A 14,997-nucleotide genomic window follows, 5' to 3' on the forward strand; every position below is an offset into this window, starting at 1 on the left:
GCAGCTGTGGGCTCTTCCCCACCGAGGGAGCCATGAACACACACGAGGTCACGAGGTGTTCATGCTGAGACACTCATAATCCCAGAGCTGTGTCCCTTTAGCCTGAATTGTTTCTGTATTTCTAGTTTTAGTTTTTTCCAATAGAAGCCTATTCAAGCTCAAAATGTTCTATTGAACTAAGTTTACTCAGGCGTTTAAACGTTAACACCTGAATAGATCTGATTAGAAATGAATGCAGCTTTTCTTTATAACAACAGACACACACACACTGGAATGAAATTCTTAACAATGAAACCTTCTTTTGTGTTGTGTCTCAATGTTAGGTGTGGCTGAGCAAGTGGAAATTTCCACAGGTGTGTGTGTGTGTGTGTGTGTGTGTGTGTTTGTAATGTCAAAGCTGCTAACACTCCTTTTATCATTAAGTACACTATTTGAAACTTTGCGAATTCACATTCAGTTCAGCCAACCACCTGAGCTATTAAAGTCATGTGACTACTGACTCATGAGCACAGGAAATGATGTCATGAAAGGATGTTATGACATCACAAGAGTCCCAATCCCTTGACTAATGACTATCCTGAGCTTTGATGTCAATGTCAGCTCATTCGAGAGCCTCCAAAGCAATATCATGACATAGTCGTAAATTAATGTTACTTGCACAAAAATTAATTGATAGAATATGCAAATTCTTTTAGACTAACCTTTAGCCAATCAGCAGAAGCTTCAGTGAATCCCTCTACTGGCAGAAATATTAAAGAAACTTGAAGAAATATCCTCATGTCTTTAGAGGAATGGAGAGAATCAAAAGAAGTCTCTATACTCTTTTACATGTTTTCAGGGGATCATTTAGTCTTTTCTTTGATGCAGATTCATTCGATGAGCATATTCAGCAACATTCATAAAATCAGCAAAACAATCTCACTATAACAGACTGCATTACTTTTCTTGGTAGCAAAATGGTGGATGTCTGGGCCGACGTCTCTGCTGAAATGGGCGTGCGGTGTGATGGAGATGTATATCTCTTCAGTATATGTACAGATGAATTTGTTCTATGGATGTGTAGACACTTGTTTTTTATTATACAGAATTAGTTTGTAAGGTTTTATTTTTGTGCACACTGGACTTCCTCCTTTACAATAAAGATAAGTCATTCTTGTTATGCAAAGAATTTCTTTGGCAAACAATTCAAAATATAATTAAAAAACACAATCAGTCCGACTTTGGTGTCTTGAAGGTCATTGTGTACAAGTAATAAAGTCTTTTGTTGTGTGTGATGAATGTTTTGGTTGTAGAAAGTGTTGATTTGAGAAATGAAGAAGTGATTGTAGTGTATTTTAGAAGATGAACTGCACAGAGTTTGGATTAAGTGCACTTAGTATCGAGAAAAGTAGGTTTTGTGTACAGGCTGAGGAACTGTAATATTCACTGTGTAGCAGGTCAAATGTCTGGTTAATGTTCATTGACTCTGCATGTGAACTAATGAACTAAAGTCATTTCAGTCTACAAGAAAATTAAGTTCAGGTCATCAGGCCTCCAAGTGTTAAGTTGGTTTTTAAAGTTAGTTATTTCAGAGGGTGATTTACTCACATACGCTAGTATGTGGACTTTGTTCTGTGTTCTCAAACAATCTTGTTTTATGAGTGACAGCTCTGATTGTTGGCACGATTGATGAAGTCAAGCATATAACAATTTGTTTAATCATCTACTGGTCTTTTCCGTATCAGATGTCAAGCGGTAATTGATGCATAAGAGAGAATTGCTCATTAAAATGACAAATATTGTGCGTCAGATACAGTGAAAGCTTTGCTGCTGAATGTTAGAAGTTTCCTGAGATTTTGGCTCGATTCCAGTGAGCAAACAAAACCGCCATTGTGTTTGTGTCCTCCTCTCCGAGTTGTAAACCCCCTAGAGAAACAGACTGTCTGTTGAAAGCAAAGCTCTGTGAAAGCACAATGTTTGCCTTGTACAGTCGCACACATTCCTGCGTTGGGTAACTGTGTCCGCACAGGGTCACCTTGAGCACATACAGACACTAGACGCACCTTCACATGTGATATGAAAGGCGACACTCAATAGAAACTCGTCATATGATTGTATTGTATATTTAGTGATAATATACAAATGATTGTTTCAGAACTGCTCTAATGAGTCCTAAAATAAAGTCACGTAACATGACCGAACAACATGACAATGTTGTTTTAAAATCCCCTTAGTCAATTTTTTCCGTTAAAACTCATCTTTGATCACCAAAATGACAAAAAATGTCCTTGAAAAAATGACAATATCTTGAATGTAACTCGACACCCTTGCCTCATAGTTCTATGAATATGCAAATGAGCCCCACCTCCACTCACTCACTCAGCGATCCACTGCTTGACGATCACACCTTGATCTGATTGGTTACGAGGTGGTTTGTGACGTCAGAACGCGATTTTCACCACAGGGTGACTTTAATCTACTTACGTTTGTTTTTTGTGTGAATGTTCTTGATTAGGAAAAATATGATCATCTCAGTAGCTATAGACATGACTAACAATTCAGACAAGTTCAAAGTGAGTTTTCAGTTTATTAAACACCTTAATAAATAACATTTGAAATACCACAGTAAACATAACGTTAATATACAACTCTTCAATAAATAAGTAAAATCATTTCATACAATGTTATTTACAGATGATGTTAACACTCCAACCAAACTTGCACACAAAACGTGAATTCATCAGTGCACGGATGGCAGGGAATGAATTTACAGGAATAAAAATATTAACAATTCAAGTTTCTGCACAGAAATATTTAGCAAAATACCAAAATGAAGTTATTTACATGTGTGCCTGGCAAACCCAGACATGACTGAAGGAGAGTGGCTCTCCTTGAATTCAGTGCAGGGATTTGCTCTGTGCAAAACTGGCGCTACACATTCCAGCTAATATTACGAGTTCAACTACCAACTATGGAAATATATATCAACATCCAACATATTACTATAAATTACAAAATGGTAATGTATAGTTCTTCAATTCGAACTGCTCGCCATCAGGTGCTCTAACAGCTCCACGATCTCCGGAGCGCAGGCATCCCGGGCCACGTCCAGCGGTTTGGACCCTGTGTTGTCCTGGTGGCCCAGGTTCGACAGCGGGGCCAGAAACTCCACCACGTCCCAGTTGCTCTCGCGGATGGCGATGTGGATGGGTAACGCACCGCTGTGGTCGGGAACATTGACTGAGGCGCCGTAGTCCACCAGAACTCGCACTGTGTCCAGGAACCCCGTGCGGGCCGCATCGTGCGCCGGAGTCACGCCGCAGCGGTCCTGGACGTTTGGGTCAGCACCATGGTCCAGTAACACACATGCCACACTGGTGCAGCCCATCATCATCACCTACAGCAAAACACACATCTCATTATGTGAGATATAATTTACATCTCAAAATACAACATCCACATTATAAAGCTTGAAAGAGCCAGGATATTATCTTATATAATTCAAATTGTGTTCGGCTGATAGAAAATCATATACACCAAGTATGGCTTTACAGGTCAAATTATAGGATCATTTTCATTTTTGGATAAAAGCAAGGACAAAAACCTATAAGCCAGCTTTACAATTCCTCTGTTTAATGATTAGCTATTCAGTTCCTGTTTGTATTCTTTAGTTTTAATTTTTGGATGTACTTTCCGCATTATTTCGATCATATTGCTCAGCAGAAAAGTAAATAACAGATGATTGACAGCGGTCTTTATGACATCATCGCAGTCAGATGGTAGAGGCGGAAAGGAAAGCGAAACAAATAACGTTAACGTAGCTCTGTGTGTAATAATAATGTGTTTTAAATGAGTAAATCACCTGTAGTGCGGTTTTCCCGAACTCATTGAGCGTGTCCGGTTCGACCCGGTGATCCTGGAGAATCCGCCGAACCGAGTCCACATTCCCCTGAGCCGCAGCCGTGCTGAGACTCTTCCCGCAGATCCCTAACCCGTCCAGAACCATCATCTGACACACCTGCGCGGACACGAACCGGTAACATAAGAGCAGATCTGAGACAAACGCGAGAAAATAATTCCGTAATGCGGAACATTAACGCGAATCTCTCTGAAGAATTGATTAAATGGTATCAAGAAACGTCAAAATGAACGTATGAGAACCTTTTAAAGGCGCTTACCTCTTCGTTGCTGTTTGTGGATTAGTGACCGTTGGCTGTTTATCTGTGTTTACACAAATACGTCAAAACAATCATATATATATATATGGTCTGTTCGCGGTTGCGCCTTTACATTGCGCGCTTCATAGACAACAGAGCTGCATGACGTCAAGCACACCTTGACCAATCAGAAACCACACACGCCAACGCGGCTGCCATAATTGGACAAAAGGGAGGAGTGCCGATAGGCGTTGCTACAGTATCGCCGTGGTAACTGCGCCAGCGGCCAATGAAAATCAAGAGCGCAGAAGGCGGGCAATTTGAGAAGAATTGTTTGTAAACTTGCGTTCATTCGCTGAGTGTCTGTGTGTGTGTGTGTGTTTGTAAAAAAGAGCGGGCCTTCGTGGCAGAGTCTACACAAGACCCAGTAATGTGTCATGAGGAACAACACAACAGTTAACACAGTATATCAATAATTGCAAGACAAATATATTTAATTTATTGCAAAAAGACAACATATTCCATGATTTGGTGCCAAAAGCACTTGAGAAAATACATTCGTGTGCCTGAAATGCTTGGTATGTTTACATTCAGCTTCTAATGAAATTCTGACAGGATAAAATCGACTAAAACTTTACATAAACGTCTTTTTCTTAAAAAAACAACAACAAACTCTCATGTTTCTGCAGTGCCCATTAGTTGTTTGTCCTCAGCTGATAATCTGAAAGCATACACAGATATAAATACATAAATTAATACACAAGTCATTCTGTTGACACCTGCTTCATTGCCAAACACATCTTTTTAAGAACCTGCTTTATGGGAAAATACATATAAAATATTGTAAGTGTAGGAAATTTCAGTTTTTTTTTTCTGCAATTTGTAATAAATTGAAATTATATGGCCATGCAGGAAAATATTTACTCAAATGGTCACAGAAACGATCCACTCGATGTAGCTCCTTTTCTATATGTGTATATTATTATGTTTATTTCTTTATTTTTACTTAGTTTTGTGGGTGTCTGTTAATGGTTTTTGTTTAAATGATTGATATTAATTATGTTTTACATTATTGCTTGTTAATGTGAATAAGAAAGCCTACGAAAAATAAATCATAAAAAACCCTGCTTTGTAAAAAATGTGTGCAAAACTCTTGCTCACCTCCGCTCTGTGTGATGTAGCGGACCCACGGCAGCGCCTGATAGCCACTCTTCTCAATGATCTTCATGTATCTTACCTTTCAAATAAAATACAACTTTTTATTTGCTGAGAAACAAGTTCCACAACAGATCATAAATCTTACATTAGATCTTAAACAGACTGTGTTGAAAGAACTCATGCAGATATCCCATCCTGCAAAAACATTACATTACAACAGACTGTTATATAAATATTATATTATATTATATTATATTATATTATATTATATTATATTATATTATATTATATTATATTATATTATATTATATTATATTATATTAGTGGTTGCGCCTTTACATTGCTCGCTTGATCGGCAATAGAGGTGCATGACGACAGGAACACTTCCACCAATCACAGGCCATACACATCAATATGGCTGCCATAATTGGACAAAAGGGAGGAGTGCTGATAAGCGTTGCTACAGTATCGCTATGGTAACTGCCCCAGCGACCAATGAGAATCTAGAGCTCTTAGATACTGTACCTTTCAAATAAAATCCAAATTTTAATTTGCTGAGACATGAGTTCCATAACCCAGGGGTGCACACAAGTTTTTCAGTCTGGTTTTCATGAGAGCACATGAGAGTCGGTTTAAGTGTAACCCAATAAATATAATTATTAAAAATAATAATAATACAATTATTGCACCTTATTTAGTTAATTATATTTTGAAATAAAAAAATTTGTATTAAATAAAAAATACAATTATTTTATAGTTCACTTAAAAAAAATACAACGCTAATATTTACATTAAAATTTTTTAAAATAAATTTTCAACATTTCCAAAACTAAAATCATCAAGCTTTTATTTTAGCGGCTTGAAAAAGTATATGTACTGCCAATTTCAGCACTACCGAGTGAAGCGTGTCAGTGAACGTCACAGCTTTGCGTTTTGCTGTGAAACCGGCAGATTTATTACGCATTCAGTTCAAATGTGAATTTTACACAGGATTACAGTTAGTCGATCTAAAATGCTGATTGTGCATTAACAGCTGTCGACCATGTCAGTATGCAAATGAGCAGTCTGAACTTATTGCACCCCTATCCGTAACTGATCATAACGTCTTACATTAGATCTTAAACAGACTGCCAACACGGCTGCAATAATTGGACAAAAGGGAGGAGTGCTGATAGGCGTTGCTACAGTATCGCTATGGTAACTGGGCCAGCAACCAATGAGAATGAAGAGCTCTCCTCAATGATCTTCGTGGACCGTACCTTTCAAATAAAAAACAATTTTTCATTTGCTGAGACACAAGTTCCATAACTGATCATAAAGTCTTGCAATAGATCTTAAACAGACTGTGTTTAAAGAACACATGCAGATATCCCATCCTGCAAAAATTCATTTCCGGGAGACACCACCACACCCAATTGAAGACCATTGCATTAAAACAGAATATTATGTTATGTTATATATATTTATTTTATTAGTGTGCTGGAAGTGATGTAAAGTGTGATGAAATAATAGGAAATCCGAACACAAGTGGTCACAGGAGACGCATTTAAAACGCATTATAATTAATTTCAGGTGAAAAACGGTAATGTTACTCGGCTGACATTCGTGATCAGATCATCGAAAAGTAAACGCATCTTAATACCAGGTGGAAACAGGGCTTCTGTCTCGCACGCTTAATTTCCGGGCGTCAAGGAACCATGGGAGACTCCCAGAACTTCCAGGAGAAGTGGGATGTAACATTTGGCACAAGTGCCAACACGCATTTGCCCATGCAAAGTCAAGCACACACACACACTGACACACACACCTGTATGCCTGACACCGTGAAATATGGGATCTCAAACTTGACTGTAATCGGAGGTTTTCCCTCTTTCTCGTCCTTTTCCACACTTGGCAGGCCGAAGTGGGCACGCATGAGAAACTCCTTCCCACCCTGCCAATGGACACACAGAGACAGAAGATCAGTTTTACAGATTCAACAAAGATCTTGAATAGAGACCGATATATCTGCAGACCGATATTAGGCATTTTCCAAACTATCGGTATCGGCAGTTATAATGGCCGATAAATTAATATTTAAAAAATAAAATAAAAATGGACGAAACACGCTTGAACCATGTCATGAGAGGGCACTCTACACCGTTGCTGTTGGCAACACTCGTTGAGTTGGTCACGATACATACATTGCTTGAATAACAATTAAAAGATCATCCCCATCAGTTCTCTAAACTCAAATAAGCATGAAAAAATTTGTGACTAATCATCTCCAGTTTAAAAAAATAAATAAATAAATAAAATATCGGCCGATATATCGGAATATCGGATTTTAAAACCCAAAAATATTTGTATCAGTATCGGCTTTCAAAATCCTTTATCGGTCGGGCTCTAATCTTGAACAAAATTCTTCATAAAACAATATTGGTTACACTTTATTTTACAGTACGTGTACTTACAGTAGTAGTTAAACCCAGAAAGTGCTGGTAACGCAAGGCAACTACATGGGTTAAGGTTAGATTTAGGGGTAGTTCGGGGTTATAACACAGTTGTAATTGCTTTAAGAAATACACTGTATGTGCACATGGAACAGGACTGTAAAATAAAGCGCTACCACAACATCTTATGATCGAAGAGCGAAGCGTCAGTAATTGGTTTCTTACTGGGAAGGATTTAATGCTCCACACCACCCAGTTCTTTTCAGGAACGTATTTAGCATGACCTGTGCTGGTTTTAAACTTGGGGGAGTCGGCATCACTCGGCACAGGCACGCGGATCTCAACATTATTGGCTACAGACTGCTTTTTAAACTGTCCTTTAGCCTGGAATACAGAGAGAGAGGAAAGTCAGTGTACATTTGCAGAATAATGCTGTAAATGTGCCTCTAAACCTTTAAATTTAGTCTTGAAAAGTTGCTATGAAGAAAGTTTTGCTGACAAACCTTCACCATGATCTCCACTCGACTGTGAGAGAACTTCTCAATAACCGACTCGATCCAGATGAGCGGCTTTACCTGCAGGTGAAGGAATGATATTGTTAATACAGAGACATAACAGTGCATGTGATCAACTATGATGATCAAAATGGTGTAATAGATGATCTCCAGACGTTGGATTGTTTAAAGTGACCATATTCTGCTATTTTAAAGGTTTTTACATTTAATTTGAAGGTCTCAAATGTTCAAAATGTTTACATGCTCATAATCTGCACTGCCTTTTCAGCTCTTTTCTCTCAGTGTCTGAAACGCTTCGATCGAAGATTGAGTCTCTAAACTCCGCCTCGCTGAGAGCTGCTCTGCTGTGATTGGTCAGAAAACAAACGCTCATTATCATATCTGAATCTCAGCTCTTGATCACAGTGATACGAACAGTAATGATGGCGTGTGTTTTACCGTATCAATCTCAAACAGCGTCTTCTCGACGCCAACCGAACTCTTCCAGTCTCAGATTCACTACAGTGATTGAGGGCGGGGCTAAGAGACGCTGTTCAGCCAATCAAGACCAGAGGCTGGAATTATGCAAATTAGTTACAAAATCGACATAGTTTTAGCAGGAAGTGAGACTGTAATTACTGACGACTCATTTCGCAATCAATTCTTTCTTTTAGGAGACTCCATTATCTGCACTTTGATCTTTGAAACTTCGCAGAGCTTTTACATTAACAAACAACTTTATTACACACTACATGAAAGGGAATATACAAAAAAACAAAATAGGAGGACTTTCATTTTTTTGGACAACTTCTAAGACCAAATCTAACAACCGCATTTAATAAACTCTTTACCTCAAATTACCAGTGCGTTTGAGAACAAGTTTGGTCATATAAGCACAACCAGTCAACAACTAGTTGTTCATCATAACCTCACAAACTGCTATTCTGTCAAACTCTTTCAGTCACTTTATGGAAAAACAGCAGAAATAGGTCACCGGCGTGACCATAGAGGAAGATAAACCAGGTGTGTGGGCGACAGAGATCAAAAAACACAATCTAAGAGGTTGAAAGCAGCGGAAATGTCCCAAAATGCTGCACAATATAAAAATGAAATAATACAGAATGGTTTTCTGTCGCTATGCTTTTACTCATGTTTGCTGTTGTGTGTAGAGGAGATTCTCTCTGTGTTGGTCAATACGCTTGTCCATTACAAATAGGGTTGAGAATTGAAAATCACTTGAGGTCAGAGTCGGACACTTTTTAAAAACTTAGCGATTCCTTAGTGAGCATTTCAATATTTCATGTGTAACTATATTGGGTAAATCTTAAAGTGTCCGCAGCCACCGTCTCTAATCAAACAACAGGAGACAAATCACTCGTTCTTGACTGAATAACTTTTGTAACTATATTTGTCATGTATATTCTCTTTATAAAGTGCAGTGTTATTTTACATTTGATTACAGTTTCTGTGCCTGAAAATCTTATCTCGTATCTTTGTTCAGTTGCGATTGCTAATTTTTTATTTGTTCTTTTTTTAATTACTGAGTGAACCATGTAGTCTGGTGCGGGAGCCGTACGTGTGTGTTGATCCGGTACGACATGAGCTCGGACTCTCCGTCAGGTGGGATGAAGGAGATTGTTCGGTCGCCCTCGAAACGCGACAGACGGACACACTGATGAAACTTCACATCCTCCATGGTGACAGTCTTCCCTTTGTCTCCTGTGCATACACACACAACACACAACACTTTATTCCCAGGACTGACCACATCTTGCGCAACCCTCACTGAATTAGTGAATAAAGTGTGATCTTACGGCCGGTGAGGGCGAACAGCACACGATCGTTCAGACCCAACCTGAGCTCGGGCATCCCCGAGAGCATCGTCTTCAGCTTGATGCAGCCCACGATATCGCTGCTCATCACACTGCCGTTAGCATTCACCTGCACACACACACATCGTTACACACTACAGGAGAGTAGCGGTGTGTGATATTGACGAAAAGTTACTTCTCGATATTTTATATAACGAAAATTAGACGATATTTAATTTGCGGAGTGTGTTTATTGTGTTGGTAGCTTTGCGCGTTTGGACCGCTGTGGACAGAGTTTTTAATATTCTTTATATTGTGTGGTGGTCAGTAGGGCTGGGTAATAAATATCGATTTCTTGATTTTAATCGATTCTCATTTTTACGAACCGATATCGATTCTTAAATCTCAAGAATCGATTAGTCATCCTGTTTCATTTGAATGAATGGGACATTGTTTCGCGGCTGCGCGCATTTAAAAAACTCACAATAATTTTTGTCCTTTGTTACTATTGACATGAAACAAAGTCTCAAATTTAAAATTACGTCCATTTTCTTTAGAAATTCAAAAACATAAATAGCGTTTTGTCGCTGTGGCGTGAGATCGCTCTGGAGAAGCAGCAGCGCTGATCTCTCTTCCAGCTTAATAATACCAGTCACAGTGCCAAATAAACATGAATGAGCATCTGAAAGTGTGTTAAAGATAGAGTACAACTTATCCAAATCCGGATCATGTCACATTGATTCACTCAATCAGCGTTTCAACCGTGGAAAGACGTCAGTTAAACAGCTTGTAATCAATGTATCGTCATATTTACCTCAGAAAACCCACATAAACTCGTTAGTCAGCTAGAAAAAATAACTCTAAATATATACACCATATTACATATGCATTATAATCTTAATGTTCTTCAATATTTAATGCATATTTGAATAAATCTGGCAAGTTTTTATGACAGCCACCATTTAAATGTTTATATTTCATATAATCTTCTTATTATAAAAATAAATAAAAGTGTAATTTAAGTGATTGTATAGCTACAAAACAGTTGATTATTACCTTCATATTAGGCTAATGAAGCCCAACTAGACTCCCATAGTTAACAGCATCTGTTAGAGATTTGATTTCCTTGAGAAAATTTGCCATTTATTGTAACTGATATCCAAAACAAACAATATTGAATCGAATCGAAATCAAAATCGAATCGAATTGCAAGCTTGTGAATCGAAATCGAATCGAATTGTGAAATTTGTGTCAATCCCCAGCCCTGGTGGTCAGTTCACAGCAGTGATAGAAATAATAATAATTCATTTTTATTTCTAACGTGCTTTTCTTAGACTCAAAACGCTAAAAATCATCTTTTTCAATAAGGTTCAAAAAGTTTTTTTTTGCATTTGTACGTTTCTAAAGCTATTTTTAAACCTATTTAAATGTATGTATCATCTTTTGTGTCAAATTCTTACATTTAGTCAATTCATTCAATTAGAAAAATAAGACACAATAGGGCTGTTACCTATGGAAGCTTGTTTCCACCAAAGAATAAAACATTTTAAAAGATAATTGTGACTTTTTATCTCACAATTGCATGTTATAAAGTCAGAAATGCGCGATTTAAACTCACAAATCTGATTTTTACTCTCTACGTGTGTTTCTGTGAGGGAGTGAGGGACATACTGGATAATGTCAGATCAACAATCACGATATTATCATAGACAATAAATATCAAACATGATATGACTCACCAGCACATTAATGGACTCGATCACGTCGATGAAAACTTCGTTCTTCTTGTATTTCAGCCCCTCTGACCTCCAGGAGACGGCGTTGGTGACCGTAGTGGGCACTTTGGTCTTGCTCACCTCGAGTTTGTTACCCTGCTGAGTGATGTACCTGAGGAAGAGCACCGACACACATGAGGTCACAGGAAATGAGCTTCTCCGCGAGCGAATGAAGCAAACGTGTCTTACTCCTGAAGAATCTTGCTGTCCGTCGTCTGCGGGAAGCCAAAGTCCATGAGCTCGTCGAGCAGCTCGTACACCACGACGAAGTTATCCTGAATGCTCTCTTCCTCCAGCTCCTTGAAATACTCCGTGAACACCTGAACAGACCGAGAGAAGCGTTTCAGTTCAGATCTGGAGAATGACCCGTGTGGTTGGCGAACGGCGTCTCGGCCGACTCACCTCCACCAGCTTGTACAGGAAGGTGTACACCAGAGACGCATTAGAGTTCTTGTTGGTCGTGGCCACCACTGATGTTATTGGCAGGTTAAGTTGGAAAGTGATGCACCATTGAACATTCAACATCAACAAAACACAACACTACACTATATACTTATGCACTTAAACATTATGCAATTGAACACTTGTGCACTATGTACTTATGCACTGCATTTTACACAGTATGCACTTATGTACTATGTAATTATCCACTAATGCACTAACACACTATTGTACTTATGCACTTGAACACTTGAATACTTGTGCACTAAGTTATGCACTACGTTTTATACAGTATGTACTTATCCACTATGCACTTATGCACTATGTTCTTATCATGCACTACGTACTTATCCACTATGCACTAACACACTATGTACTTATACAGTATGCACTATGTACTTATCCACTATGTACTTAAGCACTATGTTCATATGCACGTGTTATACAGTATGTACTTATGCACTATGTACTTAACCACTATGCACTTATGCACTAACACACTATGTACTTATACACCACGTTTTATACAGTATGCACTTATGCACTATATACTTGTTCACTATGTACTAACGCATTATGTACTTATCCACTTATGCACTAACGCACTATGTATTTATGCACTGTGTTTATATGCACTACGTTTTATAAAGTATGCACTAATGCACTATGTACTTATGCACTATGTTCTTATCATGCACTACGTACTTATCCACTATGCACTAACACACTATGTACTTATACACTACGTTTTATACAGTATGCACTATGTACTTTTTCACTATGCACTAACACACTATGTACTTATGCACTATGTTCTTATCCACTATGCACTTATGCACTATGTTCATATGCACTATGCACTTATGCACTATGTTCATATGCACTACGTTTTATACAGAATGCACTTATGCACTACGTACTTATCCACTATGCACTATGTTCTTATCCACTATGCACTTATGCACTATGTTCATATGCACTACGTTTTATACAGAATGCACTTATGCACTACGTACTTATCCACTATGCACTAATGCACTATGTACTTATACACTATGCACTTGAACACTTGCGCACTATGTCCGTATGCACTACGTTCTTATGCACTACATTTTATATAGTATGTACTTATTATACGCTATGCATTTATGCACTACGTTCTTATGCGATACGTTCTTGTAGCCTACACTATATACTTATGCACTTATACAATATACACTTATGCACTATGTACTTGTGCTGTGCACTATGTAATGCATAAGTACATAGTGCATATGTAATATTTTTTTTATCATTGAACGTTGGACTCTGATGGCCCTCCCCCTACGCTGCGTAATTAAAGCTGCGACAGTCGAGGGCATGAAGTGTCCATCATTCCACACTTCGTTTTTTCGGTTAATTAAGTGCATCATCCGGGTTTTTAAAGTGCACATTTTCAGTGTGAACACATGCACTATTTATACTACAAATCGGCATAGAATAGTGTACAAGTATGCACTGGTTATTTGAAATAACTTTATCTTTCGCAATCAGATTCGGAGGTTTGTGATGTAAAAGGATACAGTACAGATTGCTGTGCTTGATCCAGAGGAAGTGGACGCTGCCATGTGTCATCACAGGACAAACAAGCCCCTCCTCTTCCTGTTGCATTAGCAGGTTGAAGAAGTGGTCGATCTCCGACATGTCCACATCGCCTTTGTAGTTGCGGCATATCAGCACCTGACGGGAAGACACATTGGGAAACGCGACATATGTATCAAAGATTTCAATCAATCATTTATGATCTTCCTATATCTTAAGTGACATCATCTGTTCCTCAACAACAAGACTCTTTCATGTCTAATAACACTCCTTCCTGTTTGGGAAGGAAATGACATCTGCTCATGTCATACACTGTAACACCTCAAAAGAGGTCAAATACTATCATATGACTTTAAATAATTGAGCACTATGTCTCCATTAAAGACTGATATTGTAATAATCGTTTGAAGTAGACATCTTTATATGCTCAGATTATTATAAACAGCGACACGAGGAGGTGTTTAACACTTAATTATTTAAATCAAGTGAATTTTCATCTGTAAATGTGATCACCTATAAAGTCGCTCATTATGAGTCTTTAGTTACCTTCCCCTTGAGATCCAGCACGAACACAGCTGACGCAGACATGCTCTAAAGCTGATACAATCACCTGGATCAGTGTTGAACACGGTTAAACCAGTTTAAAGTTGGTTTAGTCACATTCCCGAGTTTAGCGGAGAGTTACGAACCAGTTCCTTTTCCTGCACGATGCGTGATGACGTCACCGAGCGCCAGGTAAAACATTGACAGAGATCACGTGACTGCAGAAGAGCCCCGGCCCGGGAGAGGGCAACATCCAACCACACACACACACACACACACACCTGACTAGAGAGAACTTCTTAAGACACATCTTTTTAGTCAAGCTTTTAATTTATAACTTATTACGGTATTTTATATATTTGTATTTTTTCTCCTTATTTTGGTCTGTACATGCTGTAGTGCTTTGAGTCAGAGAAGGGTGCATTACAAATAAAATGTATTATTATTATTATTGTATACTTATATATTCAGTGCCAGCAAAACGCCAGCCCTGTTAATCCATGACAATATCATTCTGATTGTCATGCTGTATGAAAAATTAACATAATGCTAGGATAACCTGAGGAAAAAATGAGTATTTTATACGACTGCATGCCGGGAACGGTGTAAAGTGTAAGTAAATTGTT

At 38.3% G+C, this 14,997-nt stretch overlaps 2 protein-coding genes across 3 annotated transcripts; both read right to left on the minus strand.

Annotated features, from left to right (window-relative positions):
• Positions 1 to 2,546: 2,546 nt before the first annotated feature.
• cdkn2d (cyclin dependent kinase inhibitor 2D) lies at positions 2,547 to 4,294 on the minus strand. 2 transcript variants are annotated; one of them, XM_039656566.2, is made up of 3 exons: positions 4,158 to 4,294; positions 3,842 to 3,997; positions 2,547 to 3,376 (listed from the first exon to the last, which is right to left on the minus strand). In XM_039656566.2, exons 2-3 carry the CDS (start codon positions 3,986 to 3,988, stop codon positions 3,014 to 3,016), a joined length of 510 nt encoding a protein of 169 aa, XP_039512500.1. In that variant the 5' UTR covers positions 3,989 to 3,997; positions 4,158 to 4,294; the 3' UTR covers positions 2,547 to 3,013. The 2 variants fall into 2 exon arrangements, with proteins under 2 accessions (XP_039512500.1, XP_039512502.1); XM_039656568.2 differs by having other exon boundaries at positions 3,842 to 4,032; positions 4,158 to 4,277.
• A 498-nt stretch (positions 4,295 to 4,792) lies between these two features.
• On the minus strand, positions 4,793 to 14,542 carry ap1m2 (adaptor related protein complex 1 subunit mu 2). Its single transcript, XM_039656565.2, has 12 exons — positions 14,375 to 14,542; positions 13,810 to 13,966; positions 12,209 to 12,276; positions 11,996 to 12,126; positions 11,771 to 11,918; positions 10,035 to 10,161; positions 9,797 to 9,939; positions 8,230 to 8,301; positions 7,952 to 8,110; positions 7,102 to 7,227; positions 5,298 to 5,373; positions 4,793 to 4,857 (listed from the first exon to the last, which is right to left on the minus strand). The coding sequence occupies exons 1-12, from the start codon at positions 14,414 to 14,416 to the stop codon at positions 4,832 to 4,834; spliced, it is 1,275 nt and encodes a 424-aa protein (XP_039512499.1). The 5' UTR covers positions 14,417 to 14,542; the 3' UTR covers positions 4,793 to 4,831.
• Between the last annotated feature and the right edge of the window lie 455 nt (positions 14,543 to 14,997).

This window comes from Pimephales promelas, chromosome 8, assembly GCF_988280905.1.
Source record: "Pimephales promelas chromosome 8, fPimPro1.hap1.1, whole genome shotgun sequence".
In the NCBI taxonomy this organism is placed as follows: Eukaryota; Metazoa; Chordata; class Actinopteri; order Cypriniformes; family Leuciscidae; genus Pimephales; species Pimephales promelas.